Below are 25072 nucleotides of genomic sequence, written 5' to 3' on the forward strand. Positions count from 1 at the left end.
CCTCACCGTGTGGTCAGTGCACCTACCTCACCGTGTGGTCAGTGCACCTACCTCACCGTGTGGTCAGTGCACCTACCTCACCGTGTGTTACATGTCAGGCCAAGCTGAGTTGATGGGTTGTGAGTGGGGCTAACCCAGGGCCGTGTGAAGTCTCAGCCCTACCCTAGGGCCGTGTCAGCCCTACCCCAGAGCCGTGTCAAGTCTCAGCCCTACCCCAGGGCCGTGTCAACCCTACCCCAGGACCGTGATGATCCTAACGTAGACCCGCGTGTTGCTCTAGGAATGATCCTGGTCCACTAGGAGGATACCATCTACACAGACTGACGTCACGTGCACCGGCTGACGTCACGATGTTTGAAGATTGTAAGTAGAATTACGTCATAGAGTGACTCTAGCAGAGCTAAACGATTGTAGGAAAAAAGTCACACATTGTATCCGCAGGGAATTTGTTGATACTTTTGTTTTCAGAAAGTTCAAATCAACATTCACTCCGAAATGTAATGTAACCATTTTAGTTAAATGTGCGTAGGTTGTGTTTGTAAGGTAAGACACATACAATTATTTAGTCTGAAGTATGTAGGTTTTAATTCAGTTATAGAATAGAATTAAGTAGAATATTCCAACCTACTCAGTTTTTTTTAAAATACCAACTTTGAATCAGTGTGAAATGGGAAGAAGTCACGTGATTTGTTGTCCTCAACTCGTGGCAACAATAGCTCTGACCCTTTTATCGCCCACATTTATCACCCTCATAACATCACAAAGCGGAGGACCCAGCTAAACAACCGACATTGTACCTTGTCGGGTGTTTAGCTGAAGCAAAACGTCAACAACACACAATGTGGGCTGACCAGGCCGACCGATGAAAGGCCTACGGCAAACACACCACACCATGGCGTGCCTAAATATATTTTTATAATTAATTATTATACCGTGTATTCAAATAAATAATTAAATATGTAACTAAATAGGAGGCTGCTGTGTAAAACCATCAGGATTATTACTTATTCAGAAGATAAAAGTAGGATTATTATTATAAACCATAATGACTTCAAAGTTCATGTTAAAGAAAAAAAAACGAAAAAAAAAACCCCTTATATTTATAAATACCCTCAATTTTACAATTTTCAACAAGTAAATCCAAATATTTCTTCGACCAATTTCTGTGACTATTTTTTCTCTCCCGTGTGTTCAACATATAAGTGGGTAACTCTGTGTGCATGTATATGCGTGCTATGTACGTAGAATTGTTATATTTATGTATGTATGTAGGCTATGTATGTGCCTAAAACCTACCCCACCTCATTGCCAGCCCTTGACCGTTCCCCCTCCCCCACTCTCATTTACTTGACCGGACCAGATTGCTGTACACGATATACCAGTGGAATAGCTCGGACCCTCTCATGTAGCCAACCATAAGATTCACAGCCCCCCACCCCTCTGCCCCCACCCCACCCCTTTGTGTGGCACACTCCCAGCTTTCACCGCTACTAGACCGTAGCAAGGTCGGGACGTCATGACGTAACAACCGGCCAAGCTTACGTCAGACTGGCCATCGCGGTACACAGTGCTACACGCACGGAGGGCAGGTGGTGTGGTCAGTGTGTTCATTTCGTGCTGGTCACTTGCTGGACGCTAGCAGCATAGAGCACGAGACAAGGCAGCATACTACAGCATACAGCAGCATACTACAGCATACTACAGCATACAGCAGCAGAAAGCTGAACATCCTATAAAGTAGATGCCCCATAACACCGGATCACATGCAGGTACGACTAGCCTAGATGGTCTCTTTGTTGTTAGTTTCTTGGTGGGCAAGGCTTCGTGTAGGCCTAATTAATATAGAGTCTAGGTCCTCCATAGCCTAACTAAACGTGACTCAGTTATGTTTAGTTACACAGGACTAGTAATTAGTTAATTAAAAATGTTTCAGATAATCGAGTCAATGGTTACTTATTTCAAAAACCAAATGCGAGTTTAAATTCTATCGACCAATAAGAAAAAAGTTCCTGTCGTTATTGCTGCTGTAAATATGTGCAAGAAAGCTGAATGTTATTGGCTAATTAATTTAGATAGGGCCTAACTAAAATCCAATTAGCGCGGGCCATCAGTATCTTAGTATCTTAAAAGGGATAAAACGTACCTGTAAAGTTAACAGTACTAAATAAGATAATAATTAGGCACTAAGTATAAAAATTAATCAGGCGCCTATCATAATTAATAGGATAATCAAGCACCTATAATAAATAATAATCAGGCACCTATCATAATTAATAATCAGGCACCTATAATAAATGATAATTAGGCACCTATCATAATTAATAATCAGGCACCTATAATAAATGATAATCAGGCACCTATCATAATTAATAATCAGGCACCTATAATAAATGATAATTAGGCACCTATCATAATTAATAAACAGGCACAGTATAATTAATGATAATTAGGCACCAAGCATAAATATTATTCAGGCACCAAGCGGAACTAGAAAAAAAGGGCCACCCCGCAATCAAATTTTTAGGCCCCCCCCCCCGCCTATATATATATATATATATATATATATAGGCCTATATATATATATATATATATATATATATATATATATATATATATATATAGGGCATATATATATATATATATATAGGGCATATATATATATATATAGGGCCTATATATATAAATACTCATTGTTGGCCTGTTCGGGTTTTGAATAATTGTTTTTTATTTCAATTATATCAAATTACAACAACTGGTCATGTGTGTAAGTGCATTAGTGCAGGGGTCGGCAACCTTTTGAGGCGGAAATTTAAAATATTTTATTGTTTATTAAGATTATTAGTATTTGTTCAAAGAGCTGGAGAGCCGCATCTTGATATCAAGGGAGCCGCATGCGGCTCGCGAGCCGCAGGTTGCCGACCCCTGCATTAGTGTTTTGAAAATCAGTTTTTATGATCTCTCCTCAAAGCCTCATATCTTCCAGTCGGTCAATAGAATATAAAACATGAACGCTTTGTATAAGTAATGGTTTCTCGTGTTATGTTTATTTTTTTTTTATTTATATTATTAATTTTAAATACATTTCCTTTTTATACAATGTCATTCTTTAGTAAGTTAAAAAAATAATAATTAAGAGAAGTAATTATTGCTTTTTAATTTTTTTTTAGTTTAAATCTATGAAAAGGAGATTATGAGCACCCGTTTTTGACTATTTAAAGAAGGGAAATAAGTCATGGAAGTGGTTTGAACGTTTGCTTATCTTAGATAAGTTTCATTGTAGGAGAAAGAGGACTCGGCTTTCGCGGTGGTTTAAAAACAAAGGGAAAAAGAATATACAAGAGCGTGGGGTGGTGTCTATAGAATAAAGATAATCTAAACGCAGCTACGGTAATCTTTTTAAAAAACAACCATCAAGTCAGAAATGCAAGAACATTTTTTAAAAATTTAACTATTAAAAAAATGTATTATGGTCGGCTTTGGGCCCCTAAATGACGTGCCCCCCCCCCCCATAGCGGGGTCTGGCGGCATTGTAGTTCCGCCCCTGCCTACTTATTTGGTCCAGAATAGACGACCATATCAGCCTAGTTAAACTGTTAAACATTACTGACATGACGTCTGGCTAGGACAGACTGAAAACCTTAGACTATGACGCCTGGCCTGACTAGGACAAACTGAAACCATATGACGCCCGGCTTGCTGTAGATAAGTGGGGATATTAGCTTGGTCCAGATGATTGATAGTAAATAAATGACAATCAACACTTGAAATTAATTAGTTGTTGGTTTAATAATTTGAACGGTAGCTGAAATGTATTGCCAAGTCTAGCTCCAATATAAATATTAAGTCAATCAATAATTTTCACATTTTTGTCTGTAGTAGCTCTAGACCAAAATATAAACGATGAAACTTTTTAGATGAATCTTTTTATACGACAAGGTGCGTAAAACATTGGCAGAATTTAAATTACCCAGAAATTATCAGATGTTTTTATTCAAATGTAGGCTAAACAATGACTTAACCACGTCCAAAGTTGATTAGGACTTTCAGGCTTTTATATCGCTCTAGATGTCGAGGTCTAGCTAGAAGGATGTTTTACGAACTGTTCAACATCAGATCATTTTGTCAATACATTTCTTACAACATATTGTACCATAACAAATAAAACAGTCTTTTACAGAACAACTTTCTTCATTCCCCGAGTAGATGGAAGTAATCTTTGAACACTAATACACGGCCTAGATATCCGACCGATAGATTAGCCTAGATATCCCACCGATAGATTAGCCTAGATTATAAGCAAATATCCCATCAATAGATGACTACATACCAAGACGTTTTGTCCATCTCTAGCAACAACAAAAATTCTTGTATTACGTCATATTACATCACGTGTTTTTTAGTTACGTCACAGCAAATAAATTGATGATTTCACATTTTGAAAAGTAAACAATCGTTGGAACCCTTCGATCAAACTACATCCATCTACACAGGTCTTTTCGCTGACCTAAAGTAAGTCAATGACCTTGAGCGGGTAGTGTAGGTCATTTTGTTCTCGTAAGTTTAATCTTAGTAGGCGGAGCTTTTTTTCTCTAGCTAGCATTAGCTACAATGTAAGGTCATAAAGTTAACAAACTAGCTAACCTTTAGGGGTCATAACTAAGTAGTTACAATGTAAAGTAGCTACAATGTAGGGTCATAACTAACAAAGTAGTTACAATGTAGTGGTCATAACTAACAAAGTAGTTACAATGTAAAGTAGCTACAATGTAGGGTCATAAAGCTAACAAGCTAGCTACCCTTTAGGGGGACATATTACTTGAGTATCCAATCTCTCACTGGCTATGATGTACACGGGGGTGCGAAGGTCTGAGAGAATTAACGAAAGGATAAACTTCCGGACATGCGCACATAATCTCAAGATGGCTGTTTGTTTTCCTGCAGTAGAGCCCCGCCCACTCAACCTGTGTTATATCCAGATAATGTTCCACTTGACTGATCCCACATATCACATGCTATCACTGAAAGTCAAGCACACGACCCCCATGAGCTCACGACCCCATGAGCTCACGACCCCATGAGCTCACGACCCCATGAGCTCACGACCCCATGAGCTCACGACCCCATAACACAGGGTCCCTCTAGAAAGAAAACCCCATGACCCAGCTGTAACTGACCCATCTGTAACTGACCCAGCTGTAACTGACCCAGCTGTAACTGACCCAGCTGTAACTGACCCAGCTGTAACTGACCCAGCTGTAACTGACCCAGCTGTAACTGACCCGGCTGTAACTGACCCAGCTGTAACTGACCCGGCTGTAACTGACCCAGCTGTAACTGACCCGGCTAGAGCGGCTGTCCAGCAGTCCACCTGCAGGCCAGAGAACCGTCTAGAACGTCCACTTTAAAAATGCCGTGATAAATTCATGTTCAGATGTGTTACATAGACCTAGGGCGTCACTAGGTGGGGTGCCACCCGGGGTGGTTAGTGAGGATATCAGCCTACCCGCTCCAATAATTGTGGCCCCCCCCCCCGTCTATTTTATTATTGTACCGGATAATACAATGTTGTGATAGTAGGGCCACCAGTGGGGCCACCAGCCACCAGTGGGGCCACCAGTAGGACCATCAGTGGGGCCACCAGCAACCAGTGGGGCCACCAGTAGGGCCACCAGTGGGGCCACCAGCCACCAGTGGGGCCACCAGCCACCAGTGGGGCCACCAGCCACCAGTGGGGCCACCAGCAACCAGTGGGGCCACCAGTGGGGCCACCAGCAACCAGTGGGGCCACCAGCCAGCAGTAGGGCCACCAGCCACCAGTGGGGCCACCAGCAACCAGTGGGGCCACCAGTGGGGCCACCAGTGGGGCCACCAGTGGGGCCACCAGCCAGCAGTAGGGCCACCAACCACCAGTGGGGCCACCAGCAACCAGTGGGGCCACCAGTAGGGCCACCAGTAGGGCCACCAACCACCAGTGGGGCCACCAGCCACCAGTGGGGCCACCAGCAACCAGTGGGGCCACCAGTGGGGCCACCAGCCAGCAGTAGGGCCACCAACCACCAGTGGGGCCACCAGCAACCAGTGGGGCCACCAACCACCAGTGGGGCCACCAGCAACCAGTGGGGCCACCAGCAACCAGTGGGGCCACCAGTGGGGCCACCAACCACCAGTGGGGCCACCAGCAACCAGTGGGGCCACCAGCAACCAGTAGGGCCACCAACCACCAGTGGGGCCACCAGCAACCAGTGGGGCCACCAGCCACCAGTGGGGCCACCAGTGGGGCCAGCAGTGGGGTCTTCTCCCAGAGGCGTAGCGACCCTACCCGGCGCACGGGGACAAACTTTCGATTTGCATCCCCCCCTCAAACTTTCGATTTGCACACCCCCCTCGAACTTTTCATTTACACCCCCCTCAAACTTTCAATTTGGCGCCCCCCCCCCAGGTCGGCGCCCGGGGACATATGCCCCCCGCCCCCCCTCTCGCTATACCTCTGTCCACTCCTTCCCTTCCCCGCCGTCACACATCGTCACAAAAAATCAGATGATCTCCCATAAAATAACGTCACAGCCTAGCCTTTAACCCCCCTCCCCCCCTCCCCTCAAAGTTGAAGTGTAATTTTTGTAATATTTAATTTTTAAATGCAAAAGTGTGACGTCAAACTATCTGACCCCCCCCCCCCACTCCCCCTCGTCACACATCGTCACAAAATTACGATCTCCCTCGTCCGCAAGGAGTGTGACGTCATTTATGGATTGCGCCCCCCCCCCCTTAATAATCGCTTTCTCTCTGATAGTAAAATCACCGGTCTATAAATAGGTTTGGACTACACACATTTTGTAGTACCTTGTTGTCAGTAGCCTACACGTCAATATAAACTTACTATTGCATGTTTATACTTGTTTAAATATGTACACACAGCTAAACACGGCGTCGACAAGCCTTTGTGGCGCCCCCCGCAATTCTTACCTCTATCAGTTGGATTATTTGACCAAACGACCTGTCTATTGGATGTTACGTCACCGCCCGCCACATGACCCCTAGTCGCCATTAGACAATTAACACCTCCCCGCTGAATGGACTAACCAGCTTCCCCACTGCTTTTATGTACACGTAACAACTGGCCGGGCAGGTCCATTATCCGCAGGGGGGGGGGGGGGGGCGCTAATAGCTTTCAGCTGATTTACGGGCGATTTGTATCGCTAGTTGATGACGTAAGTGGTTAACTGGTTCTTGGTCGGATGGTATTAGATGGTGTTAATGGTGTCGTTGTCAGACAGATGGTGTCGGATGGTTGTCTTTAGCCCGTGACTGACTAGACCGGTGTATCAGACCCCACGCAATCTCTTGTGTACATCAGTATTTTAAAACATTCTCTAGACATTTTTAGGCTAGTAACGGTAAACACGAAGACAAGTTGCATTACAAAGACAACTATATAGACAACCACCTACACAACCACCCACACAACCACCAACACAACCACCCACACAACCACCAACACAACCACCCACACACCCACACACAACCACCCACACAACCACCCACACACAACCACCAACACAACCACCCACACAACCACCAACACAACCACCCACACAACCACCAACACACAATCACCAACACAACCACCAACACAACCACCAACACAACCACCCACACAACCACCCACACAACCACCAACACAACCAACCACCCACACAACCACCCACACAACCACCCACACAACCACCCACACAACCACCCACACAACCACCAACACAACCACCCACACAACCACCCACACAACCACCAACACAACCAACCACCCACACAACCACCAACACAACCAACCACCCACACAACCACCAACACAACCACCCACACAACCACCAACACAACCACCCACACACCCACACACAACCACCCACACAACCACCCACACACAACCACCAACACAACCACCCACACAACCACCAACACAACCACCCACACAACCACCAACACAACCACCCACACAACCACCAACACAACCACCCACACAACCACCAACACAACCACCCACACAACCACCCACACACAACCACCCACACAACCACCAACACAACCACCCACACAACCACCCACACACAATCACCAACACAACCACCCACACAACCACCCACACAACCACCAACACAACCAACCACCCACACAACCACCCACACAACCACCCACACAACCACCAACACAACCACCCACACAACCACCCACACAACCAACCACCCACACAACCACCCACACACAACCACCCACACAACCACCCACACAACCACCCACACAACCACCCACACAACCACCCACACAACCAACCACCCACACAACCACCCACACACAACCACCCACACAACCACCCACACAACCACCCACACAACCACCCACACAACCACACACACAACCACCCACACAACCACCAACACAACCACCCACACAACCACCAACACAACCACCCACACAACCACCCACACAACCACCCACACAACCACCCACACACAACCACCCACACAACCACCCACACACAACCACCAACACAACCACCCACACACAATCACCAACACAACCACCCACACAACCACCAACACAACCACCCACACAACCACCCACACACAATCACCCACACAACCACCCACACAACCACCAACACAACCACCCACACAACCACCAACACAACCACCCACACAACCACCCACACACAATCACCAACACAACCAACTAGACGTAGCAAATAACTACCACTAAGATGACCATAATCAGATTTTGCCGGAGTTGTTATTATTGTGTTCACCAACACACCATGATTTGTTCTCTGTGTAACACACCATGATTTGTTCTCTGTGTAAGACACCAACACACCACAAGGTGTGCTGTGGTTGCCTGAAACTGTGTTGTGGTTGTACCTGGTGTGACAGGTTGTCCTTGAGAGGTTGTCATACAGGTTGGTTCTCTAGTTACGTAATGTCTGCTAGAGGTTGTCGTACAGGTTGGTTTTCTAGTTACGTAATGTCTGCTAGAGGTTGTCGTACAGGTTGGTTCTTTAGTTACGTAATGTCTGCTAGAGATTGTCGTACAGGTTGGTTCTCTAGTTACGTAATGTCTGCTAGAGGTTGTCGTACAGGTTGATTCTCTAGTTACGTAATGTCTGCTAGAGGTTGTCGTACAGGTTGGTTCTCTAGTTACGTAATGTCTGCTCTTGGTGGATTCTGTTGTATGTTTAGCTGATAATGTCGTCTGTCTAGCTTTTGTTGTAGGTCTAGCTATTGCTGTATCATGGCTGTATGTCTAGCTATTGCCGAAGGTCTAGCTATTGCTGTAGGTCTAGCTATTCTAGTATGACTATATCGTTATGCATATTGCTAATGTTGTAGGGTTCGATTGTAACACCTTCTAGTTATAGCTGGTGTAATAACTAATTAGATATAAATGTATTACCCACCGCCATTAAATACCAACTAAATAACACGAAATAAACAGTTGATAAAATAATGAACTTTCAATCATTCCTAACGTCAAAACACATTGAATGTTGGGTACCCGCTTGTATTGGACTTGTTCACTTTATCATGATATAAACTCGACCGTTTCTATGAACCTGCTATATTTCAAAATCCATTCACGAACTAAATCTAGATATATTACATGATTGATTATTCTTTACAAAAATACTAAGTGGCCGGACAGGGGAGAATATAGAGAAAACTTGTCTAATGATTCTTTTTATTTATTGCCTCCCTTGCAATGTTTCTCGCTGCAATATCGCACGGACCATTTTGCAAGCAGTAAAAAAATATATTTGAATAACCAGTCAAGACAGATTGATGATTTCTTGGTAATACAATAGAAACAGAGTACTAATAGCAAGGCCAAGGCTGTGGTACCATGGATGTGGTGTGGTACCTCGGGTGTGGTAGCTTTGTAGGTCTAGAAGTCTGAAAGAAACACTAGCCTAGATCTAGGCTGTGGTATCGTGCCCACTACAGCCGAGATCGAACAATACCTCCGTCATAATGCACGCATGCTACACGTATTACGTAATGTGTGTAATACGTCACCAGACCATTTCACTTGATATTTCAAAACAATGACAGTTTTATTTCAGGTAGTTATTTCATGTCGATAATTAACTGTGCTCAACTGATTGTAAAACTGAAATTAGATGATTAAAAAAAAGTTATAATCTAGTACTTGTCTAACTGGCGAGAAGTTTTTGCTTTTCGTTGACGGCGCGCGAATCTTCTTTTCCCGCCAGTCACCGCGACCTAGAGAGATTGGATGGATCAACTTCCTGTCTAGACACGCTATGGTTGTTGGCTGTTCAGTGTTGCTTCATCGTGGTGGGCGTCTCGGCGTGTTGTTGGAGGGGGGGGGGGGGGTGTAAATAAAGGCATCAACTTAGAGAATTACGGAGAAAATTGGCCTCCAGCAGTGTATGATTTATTGGCATCTGCCCACTCCTGTATTTGCAGACGATTGTGAGTCCGGCTCCCCAATGAACCAGCCAGCGTGCCACTACCAGAGCCAGTTGCAGACGACCAAGGACCAGCAGCCGTACATGGCCGACTCGGACAGCTGGGTGGACGAAGAGTCCGGCAGGTCCAGCAACAGGAAGATGAAGCGGTTGGTGCCAGACACGGAGAAGGACGACAGGTACTGGGAGAAGAGGAAGAGAAACAACATGGCGGCCAAACGGTCTCGGGAGAACAAAAGGCAGCAGGAGAATGACGTCAAGCAAAAGGTACGTGTTGTTGGTGCATGACGTCAAGCAAAAGGTACGTGTTGTTGGTGCATGACGTCAAGCGTACGTGTTGTTGGTGCATGACGTCAAGCAAAAGGTACGTGTTGTTGGTGCATGACGTCAAGCAAAAGGTACGTGTTGTCGCATGACGTCAAGCAAAAGGTACGTGTTGTCGCATGACGTCAAGCAAAAGGTACGTGTTGTTGGTGCATGACGTCAAGCAAAAGGTACGTGTTGTTGGTGCATGACGTCACTGAATGTTTGGTGTATAACGTCCATCTGATCTAAACAGTAAATCTAGACTAGTCCAAAAACTTTGTCCATGTATTTTTATGGCCTTTTGTCGGGTCTATGGTCTCAGTGGACCCTGTAGAGAGATATTTTGATGCTGAAGTTTTTTACCTTCTGATTTGACTAGGTTATTGCACGGGGCCTTAAAACCAGCGTCTTAAAACGAGGAACTAAAAATAAAATCTTACATTTAGGTAGTCGCGCCTGAAAATATACCTGAAAGAAACTGATTGGGGGGGGGGGGGGGGGACATGAAAGTCACCTGTTTGTGTTGTCTCGTCTGTTATGAGCAATATCCCGTATAAATAAATATTCCATTGATCCCAACTCCAGGTCGCCTTGTTGGAAGAGCAGAACGCGCTATTGCGTAAGGAAATCATCCTCATCAAGGCTCGCTACGGCATCCCGCCCGACCAGAGTCTACTCACCCCCGGGGAACGGGAGCAGTGCATGCTAGAGGTCAGGGCCGCACAGGTCGAGGCGCGGCGTCGCAAAGAGAGCGCCGGAAGTGCTGATGACGTGTCCTCTACGTCACCGAGCCTGTACCCAGTCAGTCTCAACTCTTCCACAGATGACTGTGACATGGACAGGAGGCTCAGCAGCGAGCCCCCCCTCTCTAGCCCCAAGGTCAAGACCAACAGCCTTGACCTTCCGTATGGACCCTCGGCTTACGGGCCCTTCACCCCGTCACCCAGCTGGGCCCCCAGCGTCCAGTGCTACACGGGAAATAACTCTGCCCAAAGCTTCTCGCCCCCAGCCGGCCACCAAGGGAAGTCCGTGGGGGGCCCGGGCCAGGAGAAATACAACCCGTCCTACCCGCTGTACGGCGGCATGGCCACACGGCCCTACGACTTCTACATGCAATACGCCAACTACGGCGCTGCTCAGATGTCCCAGGGGGAGGGCCACTACGCCGCCCCAGCAGATCTTAGCACCAATAGGAAAAAACAAGGCGGAGCCAAGGTGCAGTATGGGGGCGGGGCTAGAAACATGAAGAACACAGGACACGAAGACCATGTCCTCAACCATAGCCCCGCCCATGTCCTCAACCATAGCCCCGCCTACTCCTCTTTGTTTATGGACGCAGCCATGGCTTACTCCCTGGGTCACGTGACTCGCCACCACGAGGGCCGTATGCCGTCCACCCCCGCCCACATGAACTCTTCCAGTAACGTCAATAAAGAGCCCAGGGACGGGGTGGGGGAGGAGAACCTCAAGACGGTGGTCAGGGGTTGAATATCTCAAGACAGAATGAAGAGCTTAATGTGAGCTAAAGATTGAAGTGAGGTTTATAGAGAGGAAGTGAACTAACAATCAAGTCGGTGTGTTCAAGTCAGTGTTCAAGTCGGTGTGTTCAAGTCGGTGTGTTCAAGTCGGTGTGTTCAATTCGAGGTGTTCAAGTCGGTGTGTTCAAGTCGGCGTGTTCAAGTCGGTGTGTTCAAGTCGGCGTGTTCAAGTCGGTGTGTTCAAGTCGGTGTGTTCAAGTCGGTGTGTTCAAGTCGGTGTGTTCAAGTCAGTGTGTTCAAGTCGGTGTGTTCAAGTCAGTGTTCAATTCGAGGTGTTCAATTCGAGGTGTTCAAGTCGGTGTGTTCAAGACTTGGAGTGAAAGATCAGACATTCACTGACTGTTGTGTCCTGAATCCATATAAATGTCATAGATTATTCTACCCTATGTCTAGCAGAGTTGATTTATTTTGTGCATTTTTGTATGTAATGTCCATAGGTGCACCAACGTCTATAGGTGCACCAACGTCTATAGGTACACCTACGTATTAAAGACACACCCACCGGTAAAAGTATATATTTTCTACATGGATGCCTGAATAACGTCACATTATATCAAAACGTCCTACCGCTCCTTAAAATGACGTCACAAAGATCCATGCCCATCACTTCTAAAATAACCCTAACCCACACTAGTCTAACGTTGCTAAAATAACCTAACCCACACTAGTCTAACGTTGCTAAAATAACACACACTAGTCTAACGTTGCTAAAATAACCCACACTAGTCTAACGTTGCTAAAATAACCCTAACCCACACTAGTCTAACGTTGCTAAAATAACCCACACTAGTCTAACGTTGCTAAAATAACCCACACTAGTCTAACGTTGCTAAAATAACCCACACTAGTCTAACGTTGCTAAAATAACCCTAACCCACACTAGTCTAACGTTGCTAAAATAACCCTAACCCACACTAGTCTAACGTTGCTAAAATAACCCACACTAGTCTAACGTTGCTAAAATAACCCAAACCCACACTAGTCTAACGTTGCTAAAATAACCCTAACCCACACTAGTCTAACGTTGCTAAAATAACCCTAACCCACACTAGTCTAACGTTGCTAAAATAACCCAAACCCACACTAGTCTAACGTTGCTAAAATAACCCTAACCCACACTAGTCTAACGTTGCGTCACTAGGTCGATGCAGTCCAGGGTTACCACACCAGGCATTACCCAATACTAAAGACGCTACTGATGTTCCTATACATTACCCAATACTAAAGACGCTACTGATATTCCTATACATTACCCAATACTAAAGACGCTACTGATGTTCCGATACATTACCCAATACTAAAGACGCTACTGATGTTCCTATACATTACCCAATACTAACAACAACGCTACTGATGTTGCTATACATTACCCAATACTAACAATAACGCTACACATGTTCCGATACATTACCCAATACTTACGACGCTACTGATGTTCCGATACATTACCCAATACTTACGACGCTACTAATGTTCCTATACATTACCCAATACTAACGACGCTACTAATGTTCCTATACAATACCCAATACTAACAACGCTACTGATGTTCCTCCACATTCAACTAGTTCATGTATTTTATTGTTGTGGTGTGACTGGATCCTAAACTAATGAAGTAGGCCTACCCGGTAAAGCCCATGTATTTATATCAGTGAAAAAACGTACATGTCCGTGTTTGTGTCGTATAATTTTACTTTACATTACATTTACAATAATAATCGTAAATACCAGTAGATGAATCGTAATTTATGTAGTTTGGGATTGTGGGAAAATTGCCTAGCGTGGGTAATGGGTGTTATACTGCAGAAATATTATCCACCGGATAACCGCTTCGTTTAGGTTGAGCTAAAACATCGAGTTTTTACAAGCTTTTATTTAGCTCACTTCCTCTGTCTGTCTGTCTTGATTGAAACGCCCGTGTGAAATTGCAGGCACTTCTGACCGGTACGGTTCGTAGTTGGTACGTGGGTCAAGACATGAAGACAATGCATCGTGACATTCAATTTGACTTAATTGGTTGCCTAATTAATTTTTTATGAATTAATTAAAATTTAGAACGAATTAGTAGGCAGTTCTATCCACACGCGTCATCACGGCCGTGTTGGGCGTGGAGCGAGGGGGGCTCTACGTCAAAAGCTCGTCATCACGTTCAATAGGCGCGCGATGGTTTTTAGTCGGGTCAGCAATCTAGATCTTTACCACTAGACAACGCCATCCCATAATACTTTACTGAAACTTTAGCTATAAACTTGACAATGGTTTTTAGTCATGTAACTATTATAAATAAAACATGTAAAGTACTGAAAAAAAATTCATAAAAAAAAACGTTTTAATAACAAGCTTTTATGTAATAATGCACTAAAAAATAGGAAATAAATTATACACTACTATTTAAATAACTATAAAGAAAAGCGTGGGTCACTTACTTAAGTAACTATTGGATACTTTTACTAATATTTGAGAAGAGACCCACGCTTTTCTTTATAGTTATTTAAATAGTAGTGTATAATTTATTTTCTACTTTTTAGTGCATTATTACATAAAAGCTTGGTGTTGTGGTGTCTGATGGTGGTGTCTGATGGTGGTGTGGTGTCTGATGGTGGTGTCTGATGGTGGTGTGGTGTTTGATGGTGGTGTCTGATGGTGGTGTGGTGTCTGACGGTGGTGTGGTGTTTGATGGTGGTGTGGTGTCTGATGGTGGTGTGGTGTCTGATGGTGGTGTGGTGTTTGATGGTGGTGTGGTGTCTGATGGTGGTGTCTGATGGTGGTGTCTGATGGTGGTGTGGTGTTTGATGGTGGTGTGGTGTTTGATGGTGGTGTGGTGTCTGATGGTGGTGTGGTGTCTGATGGTGGTGTGGTGTCTGATGGTGGTGTGGTGTCTGATGGTGGTGTGGTGTCTGATGGTGGTGTCTGATGGTGGTGTCTGATGGTGGTGTGGTGTTTGATGATGGTGTGGTGTTTGATGGTGGTGTGGTGTCTGATGGTGGTGTGGTGTCTGACGGTGGTGTGGTGTTTGATGGTGGTGTCTGATGGTGGTGTGGTGTCTGATGGTGGTGTCTGATGGTGGTGTGGTGTTTGATGGTGGTGTCTGATGGTGGTGTGGTGTCTGACGGTGGTGTGGTGTTTGATGGTGGTGTGGTGTCTGATGGTGGTGTGGTGTCTGATGGTGGTGTGGTGTTTGATGGTGGTGTGGTGTCTGATGGTGGTGTCTGATGGTGGTGTCTGATGGTGGTGTGGTGTTTGATGGTGGTGTGGTGTTTGATGGTGGTGTGGTGTCTGATGGTGGTGTGGTGTCTGATGGTGGTGTGGTGTCTGATGGTGGTGTGGTGTCTGATGGTGGTGTGGTGTCTGATGGTGGTGTCTGATGGTGGTGTCTGATGGTGGTGTGGTGTTTGATGATGGTGTGGTGTTTGATGGTGGTGTGGTGTCTGATGGTGGTGTCTGATGGTGGTGTGGTGTCTGATGGTGGTGTGGTGTCTGATGGTGGTGTCTGATGGTGGTGTGGTGTCTGATGGTGGTGTGGTGTCTGATGGTGGTTTGGTGTCTGATGGTGGTGTGGTGTCTGATGGTGGTGTGGTGTTTGATGGGGGTGTCTGATGGTGGTGTGGTGTCTGATGGTGGTGTGGTGTCTGATGGTGGTACGGTGTCTGATGGTGGTGTGGTGTCTGATGGTGGTAGGGTGTCTGATGGTGGTGTGGTGTCTGATGGTGGTAGGGTGTCTGATGGTGGTGTGGTGTCTGATGGTGGTGTGGATGGTGGTGTGGTGTTTGATGGTGGTGTCTGATGGTGGTGTGGTGTCTGATGGTGGTGTGGTGTTTGATGGTGGTGTCTGATGGTGGTGTGGTGTCTGATGGTGGTAGGGTGTCTGATGGTGGTGTGGTGTCTGATGGTGGTAGGGTGTCTGATGGTGGTGTGGTGTCTGATGGTGGTGTGGATGGTGGTGTGGTGTTTGATGGTGGTGTCTAATGGTGGTGTGGTGTCTGATGGTGGTGTGGTGTTTGATGGTGGTGTCTGATGGTGGTGTGGTGTCTGATGGTGGTAGGGTGTCTGATGGTGGTGTGGTGTCTGATAGTGGTAGGGTGTCTGATGCGGATGTGTTTTTTGATGGTGGTGTCTGATGGTGGTGTGGTGTCTGATGGTGGTGTGGTGTCTGATGGTGGTGTCTGCTGGTGGTGTGGTGTCTGATAGTGGTGTTTGATGGTGGTGTCTGATGGTGGTGTCTGATGGTGGTGTGGTGTTTGATGGTGGTGTCTGATGGTGGTGTGGTGTCTGATGGTGGTGTTTGATGGTGGTGTGGTGTCTGATGGTGGTGTGGTGTCTGATGGTGGTGTCTGATGGTGGTGTCTGATGGTGGTGTGGTGTTTGATGGTGGTGTCTGATGGTGGTGTGGTGTCTGATGGTGGTGTAGTGTCTGATGGTTGTGTCTGGTGGTGGTGTAGTGTCTGATGGTGGTGTGGTGTCTGAAGGTGGTGTCTGATGGTGGTGTGGTGTCTGATGGTGGTGTCTGGTGGTGGTGTGGTGTTTGATGGTGGTGTCTGATGGTGGTGTGGTGTCTGATAGTGGTGTCTGATGGTGGTGTGGTGTTTGATGGTGGTGTCTGATGGTGGTGTGGTGTCTGATGGTGGTAGGGTGTCTGATGGTGGTGTGGTGTTTGATGGTGGTGTCTGATGGTGGTAGGGTGTCTGATGGTGGTGTGGTGTCTGATGGTGGTGTCTGATGGTGGTGTGGTGTCTGATGGTGGTGTTTGATGGTGGTGTTTGATGGTGGTGTGGTGTCTGATGGTGGTGTGGTGTTTGATGGTGGTGTCTGATGGTGGTGTGGTGTCTGATGGTGGTGTTTGATGGTGGTGTCTGATGGTGGTGTGGTATCTGATGGTGGTAGGGTGTCTGATGGTGGTGTAGTGTTTGATGGTGGTGTTTGATGGTGGTGTCTGATGGTGGTGTGGTGTCTGAAGGTGGTGTGGTGTCTGATGGTGGTGTCTGGTGATGTGGTGTCTGATGGTGGTGTGGTGTCTGATGGTGGTGTCTGATGGTGGTGTGGTGTTTGATGGCGGTGTCTGATGGTGGTGTGGTGTCTGATGGTGGTGTCTGATGGTGGTGTGGTGTTTGATGATGGTGTCTGATGGTGGTGTGGTGTCTGATGGTGGTATGGTGTCTGATGGTGGTGTGGTGTCTGATGGTGGTAAGGTGTCTGATGGTGGTGTGGTGTTTGATGGTGGTGTCTGATGGTGGTGTGGTGTCTGATGGTGGTGTGGTGTCTGAAGGTGGTGTCTGATGGTGGTGTGGTGTCTGATGGTGGTGTGGTGTTTGATGGTGGTGTCTGATGTTGGTGTGGTGTTTGATGGTGGTGACTGATGGTGGTGTGGTGTTTGATGGTGGTGTCTGATGGTGGTGTGGTGTCTGATGGTGGTGTGGTGTCTGATGGTGGTACGGTGTCTGATGGTGGTGTGGTGTCTGATGGTGGTAGGGTGTCTGATGGTGGTGTGGTGTCTGATGGTGGTAGGGTGTCTGATGGTGGTGTGGTGTCTGATGGTGGTGTGGATGGTGGTGTGGTGTTTGATGGTGGTGTCTGATGGTGGTGTGGTGTCTGATGGTGGTGTGGTGTTTGATGGTGGTGTCTGATGGTGGTGTGGTGTCTGATGGTGGTAGGGTGTCTGATGGTGGTGTGGTGTCTGATGGTGGTAGGGTGTCTGATGGTGGTGTGGTGTCTGATGGTGGTGTGGATGGTGGTGTGGTGTTTGATGGTGGTGTCTAATGGTGGTGTGGTGTCTGATGGTGGTGTGGTGTTTGATGGTGGTGTTTGATGGTGGTGTCTGATGGTGGTGTGGTGTCTGATGGTGGTAGGGTGTCTGATGGTGGTGTGGTGTCTGATAGTGGTAGGGTGTCTGATGCTGGTGTGTTTTTTGATGGTGGTGTCTGATGGTGGTGTGGTGTCTGATGGTGGTGTGGTGTCTGATGGTGGTGTCTGCTGGTGGTGTGGTGTCTGATAGTGGTGTTTGATGGTGGTGTCTGATGGTGGTGTCTGATGGTGGTGTGGTGTTTGATGGTGGTGTCTGATGGTGGTGTGGTGTCTGATGGTGGTGTTTGATGGTGGTGTGGTGTCTGATGGTGGTGTGGTGTCTGATGGTGGTGTCTGATGGTGGTGTCTGATGGTGGTGTGGTGTTTGATGGTGGTGTCTGATGGTGGTGTGGTGTCTGATGGTGGTGTAGTGTCTGATGGTTGTGTCTGGTGGTGGTGTAGTGTCTGATGGTGGTGTGGTGTCTGAAGGTGGTGTCTGATGGTGGTGTGGTGTCTGATGGTGGTGTCTGGTGGTGGTGTGGTGTTTGATGGTGGTGTCTGATGGTGGTGTGGTGTCTGATAGTGGTGTCTGATGGTGGTGTGGTGTTTGATGGTGGTGTCTGATGGTGGTGTGGTGTCTGATGGTGGTAGGGTGTCTGATGGTGGTGTGGTGTTTGATGGTGGTGTCTGATGGTGGTAGGGTGTCTGATGGTGGTGTGGTGTCTGATGGTGGTGTGGTGTTTGATGGTGGTGTCTGATGGTGGTGTGGTGTCTGATGGTGGTGTTTGATGGTGGTGTCTGATGGTGGTGTGGTATCTGATGGTGGTAGGGTGTCTGATGGTGGTGTGGTGTTTGATGGTGGTGTTTGATGGTGGTGTCTGATGGTGGTGTGGTGTCTGAAGGTGGTGTGGTGTCTGATGGTGGTGTCTGGTGATGTGGTGTCTGATGGTGGTGTGGTGTCTGATGGTGGTGTCTGATGGTGGTGTGGTGTTTGATGGCGGTGTCTGATGGTGGTGTCTGATGGTGGTGTGGTGTTTGATGGTGGTGTCTGATGGTGGTGTGGTGTCTGATGGTGGTATGGTGTCTGATGGTGGTGTGGTGTCTGATGGTGGTAGGGTGTCTGATGGTGGTGTGGTGTTTGATGGTGGTGTCTGATGGTGGTGTGGTGTCTGATGGTGGTGTGGTGTCTGATGGTGGTGTGGTGTCTGATGGTGGTGTGGTGTTTGATGGTGGTGTCTGATGGTGGTGTGGTGTTTGATGGTGGTGTCTGATGGTGGTGTGGTGTCTGATGGTGGTGTGGTGTCTGATGGTGGTAGGGTGTCTGATGGTGGTGTGGTGTTTGATGGTGTGGTGTCTGATGGTGGTGTGGTGTTTGATGCTGGTGTGGTGTCTGATGGTGGTGTGGTGTCTGATGGTGGTGTGGTGTCTGATGGTGGTGTCTGATGGTGGTGTGGTGTTTGATGGTGGTGTCTGATGGTGGTGTGGTGTCTGACGGTGGTGTGGTGTTTGATGGTGGTGTGGTGTCTGATGGTGGTGTGGTGTCTGATGGTGGTGTGGTGTTTGATGGTGGTGTGGTGTCTGATGGTGGTGTCTGATGGTGGTGTCTGATGGTGGTGTGGTGTTTGATGGTGGTGTGGTGTTTGATGGTGGTGTGGTGTCTGATGGTGGTGTGGTGTCTGATGGTGGTGTGGTGTCTGATGGTGGTGTGGTGTCTGATGGTGGTGTGGTGTCTGATGGTGGTGTGGTGTCTGATGGTGGTGTCTGATGGTGGTGTCTGATGGTGGTGTGGTGTTTGATGATGGTGTGGTGTTTGATGGTGGTGTGGTGTCTGATGGTGGTGTCTGATGGTGGTGTGGTGTCTGATGGTGGTGTGGTGTCTGATGGTGGTGTCTGATGGTGGTGTGGTGTCTGATGGTGGTGTGGTGTCTGATGGTGGTGTGGTGTCTGATGGTGGTGTGGTGTCTGATGGTGGTGTGGTGTTTGATGGGGGTGTCTGATGGTGGTGTGGTGTCTGATGGTGGTGTGGTGTCTGATGGTGGTACGGTGTCTGATGGTGGTGTGGTGTCTGATGGTGGTAGGGTGTCTGATGGTGGTGTGGTGTCTGATGGTGGTAGGGTGTCTGATGGTGGTGTGGTGTCTGATGGTGGTGTGGATGGTGGTGTGGTGTTTGATGGTGGTGTCTGATGGTGGTGTGGTGTCTGATGGTGGTGTGGTGTTTGATGGTGGTGTCTGATGGTGGTGTGGTGTCTGATGGTGGTAGGGTGTCTGATGGTGGTGTGGTGTCTGATGGTGGTAGGGTGTCTGATGGTGGTGTGGTGTCTGATGGTGGTGTGGATGGTGGTGTGGTGTTTGATGGTGGTGTCTAATGGTGGTGTGGTGTCTGATGGTGGTGTGGTGTTTGATGGTGGTGTCTGATGGTGGTGTGGTGTCTGATGGTGGTAGGGTGTCTGATGGTGGTGTGGTGTCTGATAGTGGTAGGGTGTCTGATGCGGATGTGTTTTTTGATGGTGGTGTCTGATGGTGGTGTGGTGTCTGATGGTGGTGTGGTGTCTGATGGTGGTGTCTGCTGGTGGTGTGGTGTCTGATAGTGGTGTTTGATGGTGGTGTCTGATGGTGGTGTCTGATGGTGGTGTGGTGTTTGATGGTGGTGTCTGATGGTGGTGTGGTGTCTGATGGTGGTGTTTGATGGTGGTGTGGTGTCTGATGGTGGTGTGGTGTCTGATGGTGGTGTCTGATGGTGGTGTCTGATGGTGGTGTGGTGTTTGATGGTGGTGTCTGATGGTGGTGTGGTGTCTGATGGTGGTGTAGTGTCTGATGGTTGTGTCTGGTGGTGGTGTAGTGTCTGATGGTGGTGTGGTGTCTGAAGGTGGTGTCTGATGGTGGTGTGGTGTCTGATGGTGGTGTCTGGTGGTGGTGTGGTGTTTGATGGTGGTGTCTGATGGTGGTGTGGTGTCTGATAGTGGTGTCTGATGGTGGTGTGGTGTTTGATGGTGGTGTCTGATGGTGGTGTGGTGTCTGATGGTGGTAGGGTGTCTGATGGTGGTGTGGTGTTTGATGGTGGTGTCTGATGGTGGTAGGGTGTCTGATGGTGGTGTGGTGTCTGATGGTGGTGTCTGATGGTGGTGTGGTGTCTGATGGTGGTGTTTGATGGTGGTGTTTGATGGTGGTGTGGTGTCTGATGGTGGTGTGGTGTTTGATGGTGGTGTCTGATGGTGGTGTTGTGTCTGATGGTGGTGTTTGATGGTGGTGTCTGATGGTGGTGTGGTATCTGATGGTGGTAGGGTGTCTGATGGTGGTGTAGTGTTTGATGGTGGTGTTTGATGGTGGTGTCTGATGGTGGTGTGGTGTCTGAAGGTGGTGTGGTGTCTGATGGTGGTGTCTGGTGATGTGGTGTCTGATGGGGTGTGGTGTCTGATGGTGGTGTCTGATGGTGGTGTGGTGTTTGATGGCGGTGTCTGATGGTGGTGTGGTGTCTGATGGTGGTGTCTGATGGTGGTGTGGTGTTTGATGGTGGTGTCTGATGGTGGTGTGGTGTCTGATGGTGGTATGGTGTCTGATGGTGGTGTGGTGTCTGATGGTGGTAGGGTGTCTGATGGTGGTGTGGTGTTTGATGGTGGTGTCTGATGGTGGTGTAGTGTCTGATGGTGGTGTGGTGTCTGAAGGTGGTGTCTGATGGTGGTGTGGTGTCTGATGGTGGTGTGGTGTTTGATGGTGGTGTCTGATGTTGGTGTGGTGTTTGATGGTGGTGTCTGATGGTGGTGTGGTGTTTGATGGTGGTGTCTGATGGTGGTGTGGTGTCTGATGGTGGTGTGGTGTCTGATGGTGGTACGGTGTCTGATGGTGGTGTGGTGTCTGATGGTGGTAGGGTGTCTGATGGTGGTGTGGTGTCTGATGGTGGTAGGGTGTCTGATGGTGGTGTGGTGTCTGATGGTGGTGTGGATGGTGGTGTGGTGTTTGATGGTGGTGTCTGATGGTGGTGTGGTGTCTGATGGTGGTGTGGTGTTTGATGGTGGTGTCTGATGGTGGTGTGGTGTCTGATGGTGGTAGGGTGTCTGATGGTGGTGTGGTGTCTGATGGTGGTAGGGTGTCTGATGGTGGTGTGGTGTCTGATGGTGGTGTGGATGGTGGTGTGGTGTTTGATGGTGGTGTCTAATGGTGGTGTGGTGTCTGATGGTGGTGTGGTGTTTGATGGTGGTGTTTGATGGTGGTGTCTGATGGTGGTGTGGTGTCTGATGGTGGTAGGGTGTCTGATGGTGGTGTGGTGTCTGATAGTGGTAGGGTGTCTGATGCTGGTGTGTTTTTTGATGGTGGTGTCTGATGGTGGTGTGGTGTCTGATGGTGGTGTGGTGTCTGATGGTGGTGTGGTGTCTGATGGTGGTGTCTGCTGGTGGTGTGGTGTCTGATAGTGGTGTTTGATGGTGGTGTCTGATGGTGGTGTGGTGTTTGATGGTGGTGTCTGATGGTGGTGTGGTGTCTGATGGTGGTGTTTGATGGTGGTGTGGTGTCTGATGGTGGTGTGGTGTCTGATGGTGGTGTCTGATGGTGGTGTCTGATGGTGGTGTGGTGTTTGATGGTGGTGTCTGATGGTGGTGTGGTGTCTGATGGTGGTGTAGTGTCTGATGGTTGTGTCTGGTGGTGGTGTAGTGTCTGATGGTGGTGTGGTGTCTGAAGGTGGTGTCTGATGGTGGTGTGGTGTCTGATGGTGGTGTCTGGTGGTGGTGTGGTGTTTGATGGTGGTGTCTGATGGTGGTGTGGTGTCTGATAGTGGTGTCTGATGGTGGTGTGGTGTTTGATGGTGGTGTCTGATGGTGGTGTGGTGTCTGATGGTGGTAGGGTGTCTGATGGTGGTGTGGTGTTTGATGGTGGTGTCTGATGGTGGTAGGGTGTCTGATGGTGGTGTGGTGTCTGATGGTGGTGTGGTGTTTGATGGTGGTGTCTGATGGTGGTGTGGTGTCTGATGGTGGTGTTTGATGGTGGTGTCTGATGGTGGTGTGGTATCTGATGGTGGTAGGGTGTCTGATGGTGGTGTGGTGTTTGATGGTGGTGTTTGATGGTGGTGTCTGATGGTGGTGTGGTGTCTGAAGGTGGTGTGGTGTCTGATGGTGGTGTCTGGTGATGTGGTGTCTGATGGTGGTGTGGTGTCTGATGGTGGTGTCTGATGGTGGTGTGGTGTTTGATGGCGGTGTCTGATGGTGGTGTCTGATGGTGGTGTGGTGTTTGATGGTGGTGTCTGATGGTGGTGTGGTGTCTGATGGTGGTATGGTGTCTGATGGTGGTGTGGTGTCTGATGGTGGTAGGGTGTCTGATGGTGGTGTGGTGTTTGATGGTGGTGTCTGATGGTGGTGTGGTGTCTGATGGTGGTGTGGTGTCTGATGGTGGTGTGGTGTCTGATGGTGGTGTGGTGTTTGATGGTGGTGTCTGATGGTGGTGTGGTGTTTGATGGTGGTGTCTGATGGTGGTGTGGTGTCTGATGGTGGTGTGGTGTCTGATGGTGGTAGGGTGTCTGATGGTGGTGTGGTGTTTGATGGTGTGGTGTCTGATGGTGGTGTGGTGTTTGATGCTGGTGTGGTGTCTGATGGTGGTGTGGTGTCTGATGGTGGTGTGGTGTCTGATGGTGGTGTCTGATGGTGGTGTGGTGTCTGATGGTGGTGTGGTGTCTGATAGTGGTGTTTGATGGTGGTGTCTGATGGTGGTGTCTGATGGTGGTGTGGTGTTTGATGGTGGTGTGGTGTCTGATGGTGGTGTGGTGTTTGATGGTGGTGTCTGATGGTGGTGTGGTGTCTGATGGTGGTGTGGTGTTTGATGCTGGTGTGGTGTCTGATGGTGGTGTGGTGTCTGATGGTGGTGTGGTGTCTGATGGTGGTGTCTGATGGTGGTGTGGTGTCTGATGGTGGTGTCTGATGGTGGTGTGGTGTTTGATGGTGGTGTCTGATGGTGGTGTGGTGTCTGATGGTGGTGTCTGATGGTGGTGTGGTGTTTGATGGTGGTGTTTGATGGTGGTGTGGTGTCTGATGGTGGTAGGGTGTCTGATGGTGGTGTGGTGTCTGATGGTGGTGTCTGATGGTGGTGTGGTGTTTGATGGTGGTGTCTGATGGTGGTGTGGTGTCTGATGGTGGTAGGGTGTCTGATGGTGGTGTGGTGTTTGATGGTGGTGTCTGATGGTGGTGTGGTGTTTGGTGGTGTCTGATGGTGGTGTGGTGTCTGATGGTGGTGTGGTGTTTGGTGGTGTCTGATGGTGGTGTGGTGTCTGATGGTGGTTTGGTGTCTGATGGTGGTAGGGTGTCTGATGGTGGTGTGGTGTCTAATGGTGGTAGGGTGTCTGATGGTGGTGTGGTGTTTGATGGTGGTGTCTGATGGTGGTGTCTGATGGTGGTGTGGTGTTTGGTGGTGTCTGATGGTGGTGTGGTGTCTGATGGTGGTGTGGTGTCTGATGGTGGTGTGGTGTCTGATGGTGGTGTGGTGTCTGATGGTGGTGGTGTTTTGGTGGTGTGGTGTCTGATGGTGGTGTGGTGTCTGATGGTGGTGTCTGATGGTGGTGTGGTGTCTGATGGTGGTGTGGTGTTTGATGGTGGTGTGGTGTCTGATAGTGGTGTGGTGTTTGATGGTGGTGTCTGATGGTGGTGTGGTGTCTGATGGTGGTGTGGTGTTTGATGGTGGTGTCTGATGGTGGTGTGGTGTTTGATGGTGGTGTGGTGTCTGATGGTGGTGTGGTGTCTGATGGTGGTGTGGTGTCTGATGGTGGTGTGGTGTCTGATGGTGGTGTGGTGTCTGATGGTGGTGGTGTTTTGGTGGTGTGGTGTCTGATGGTGGTGTGGTGTCTGATGGTGGTGTCTGATGGTGGTGTGGTGTCTGATGGTGGTGTGGTGTTTGATGGTGGTGTGGTGTCTGATAGTGGTGTGGTGTTTGATGGTGGTGTCTGATGGTGGTGTGGTGTCTGATGGTGGTGTGGTGTCTGATGGTGGTGTGGTGTCTG

At 48.3% G+C, this 25072-nt stretch overlaps 2 protein-coding genes across 2 annotated transcripts in view; one reads left to right on the forward strand and one right to left on the reverse strand.

The window, feature by feature from the left end:
• Positions 1 to 25072, reverse strand: part of LOC131937229 (putative glutathione S-transferase 7) — a 231547-nt gene that overhangs the window by 8963 nt on the left and 197512 nt on the right. The gene's annotated exons all lie outside the window — the stretch shown is intronic.
• LOC131937227 (uncharacterized) lies at positions 1761 to 12687 on the forward strand. The gene is made up of 4 exons (XM_059294484.1): positions 1761 to 1769; positions 10476 to 10744; positions 11369 to 12385; positions 12608 to 12687. The coding sequence occupies exons 2-3, from the start codon at positions 10499 to 10501 to the stop codon at positions 12269 to 12271; spliced, it is 1149 nt and encodes a 382-aa protein (XP_059150467.1). The 5' UTR covers positions 1761 to 1769; positions 10476 to 10498; the 3' UTR covers positions 12272 to 12385; positions 12608 to 12687.

This window comes from Physella acuta, unplaced genomic scaffold (assembly GCF_028476545.2).
Source record: "Physella acuta isolate Inbredline_101_S28 unplaced genomic scaffold, ASM2847654v3 ptg000204l, whole genome shotgun sequence".
Classification (NCBI taxonomy): Eukaryota; Metazoa; Mollusca; class Gastropoda; family Physidae; genus Physella; species Physella acuta.

Coding starts and splice junctions, on each gene's coding strand:
- LOC131937227 (XM_059294484.1), top strand. CDS start 10,499: ATGAACCAGCCAGCGTGCCACTACCAGAGCCAGTTGCAGACGACCAAG. Junction 10,745..11,368: donor AGAATGACGTCAAGCAAAAG/GTACGTGTTGTT, acceptor TCCCAACTCCAG/GTCGCCTTGTTGGAAGAGCA.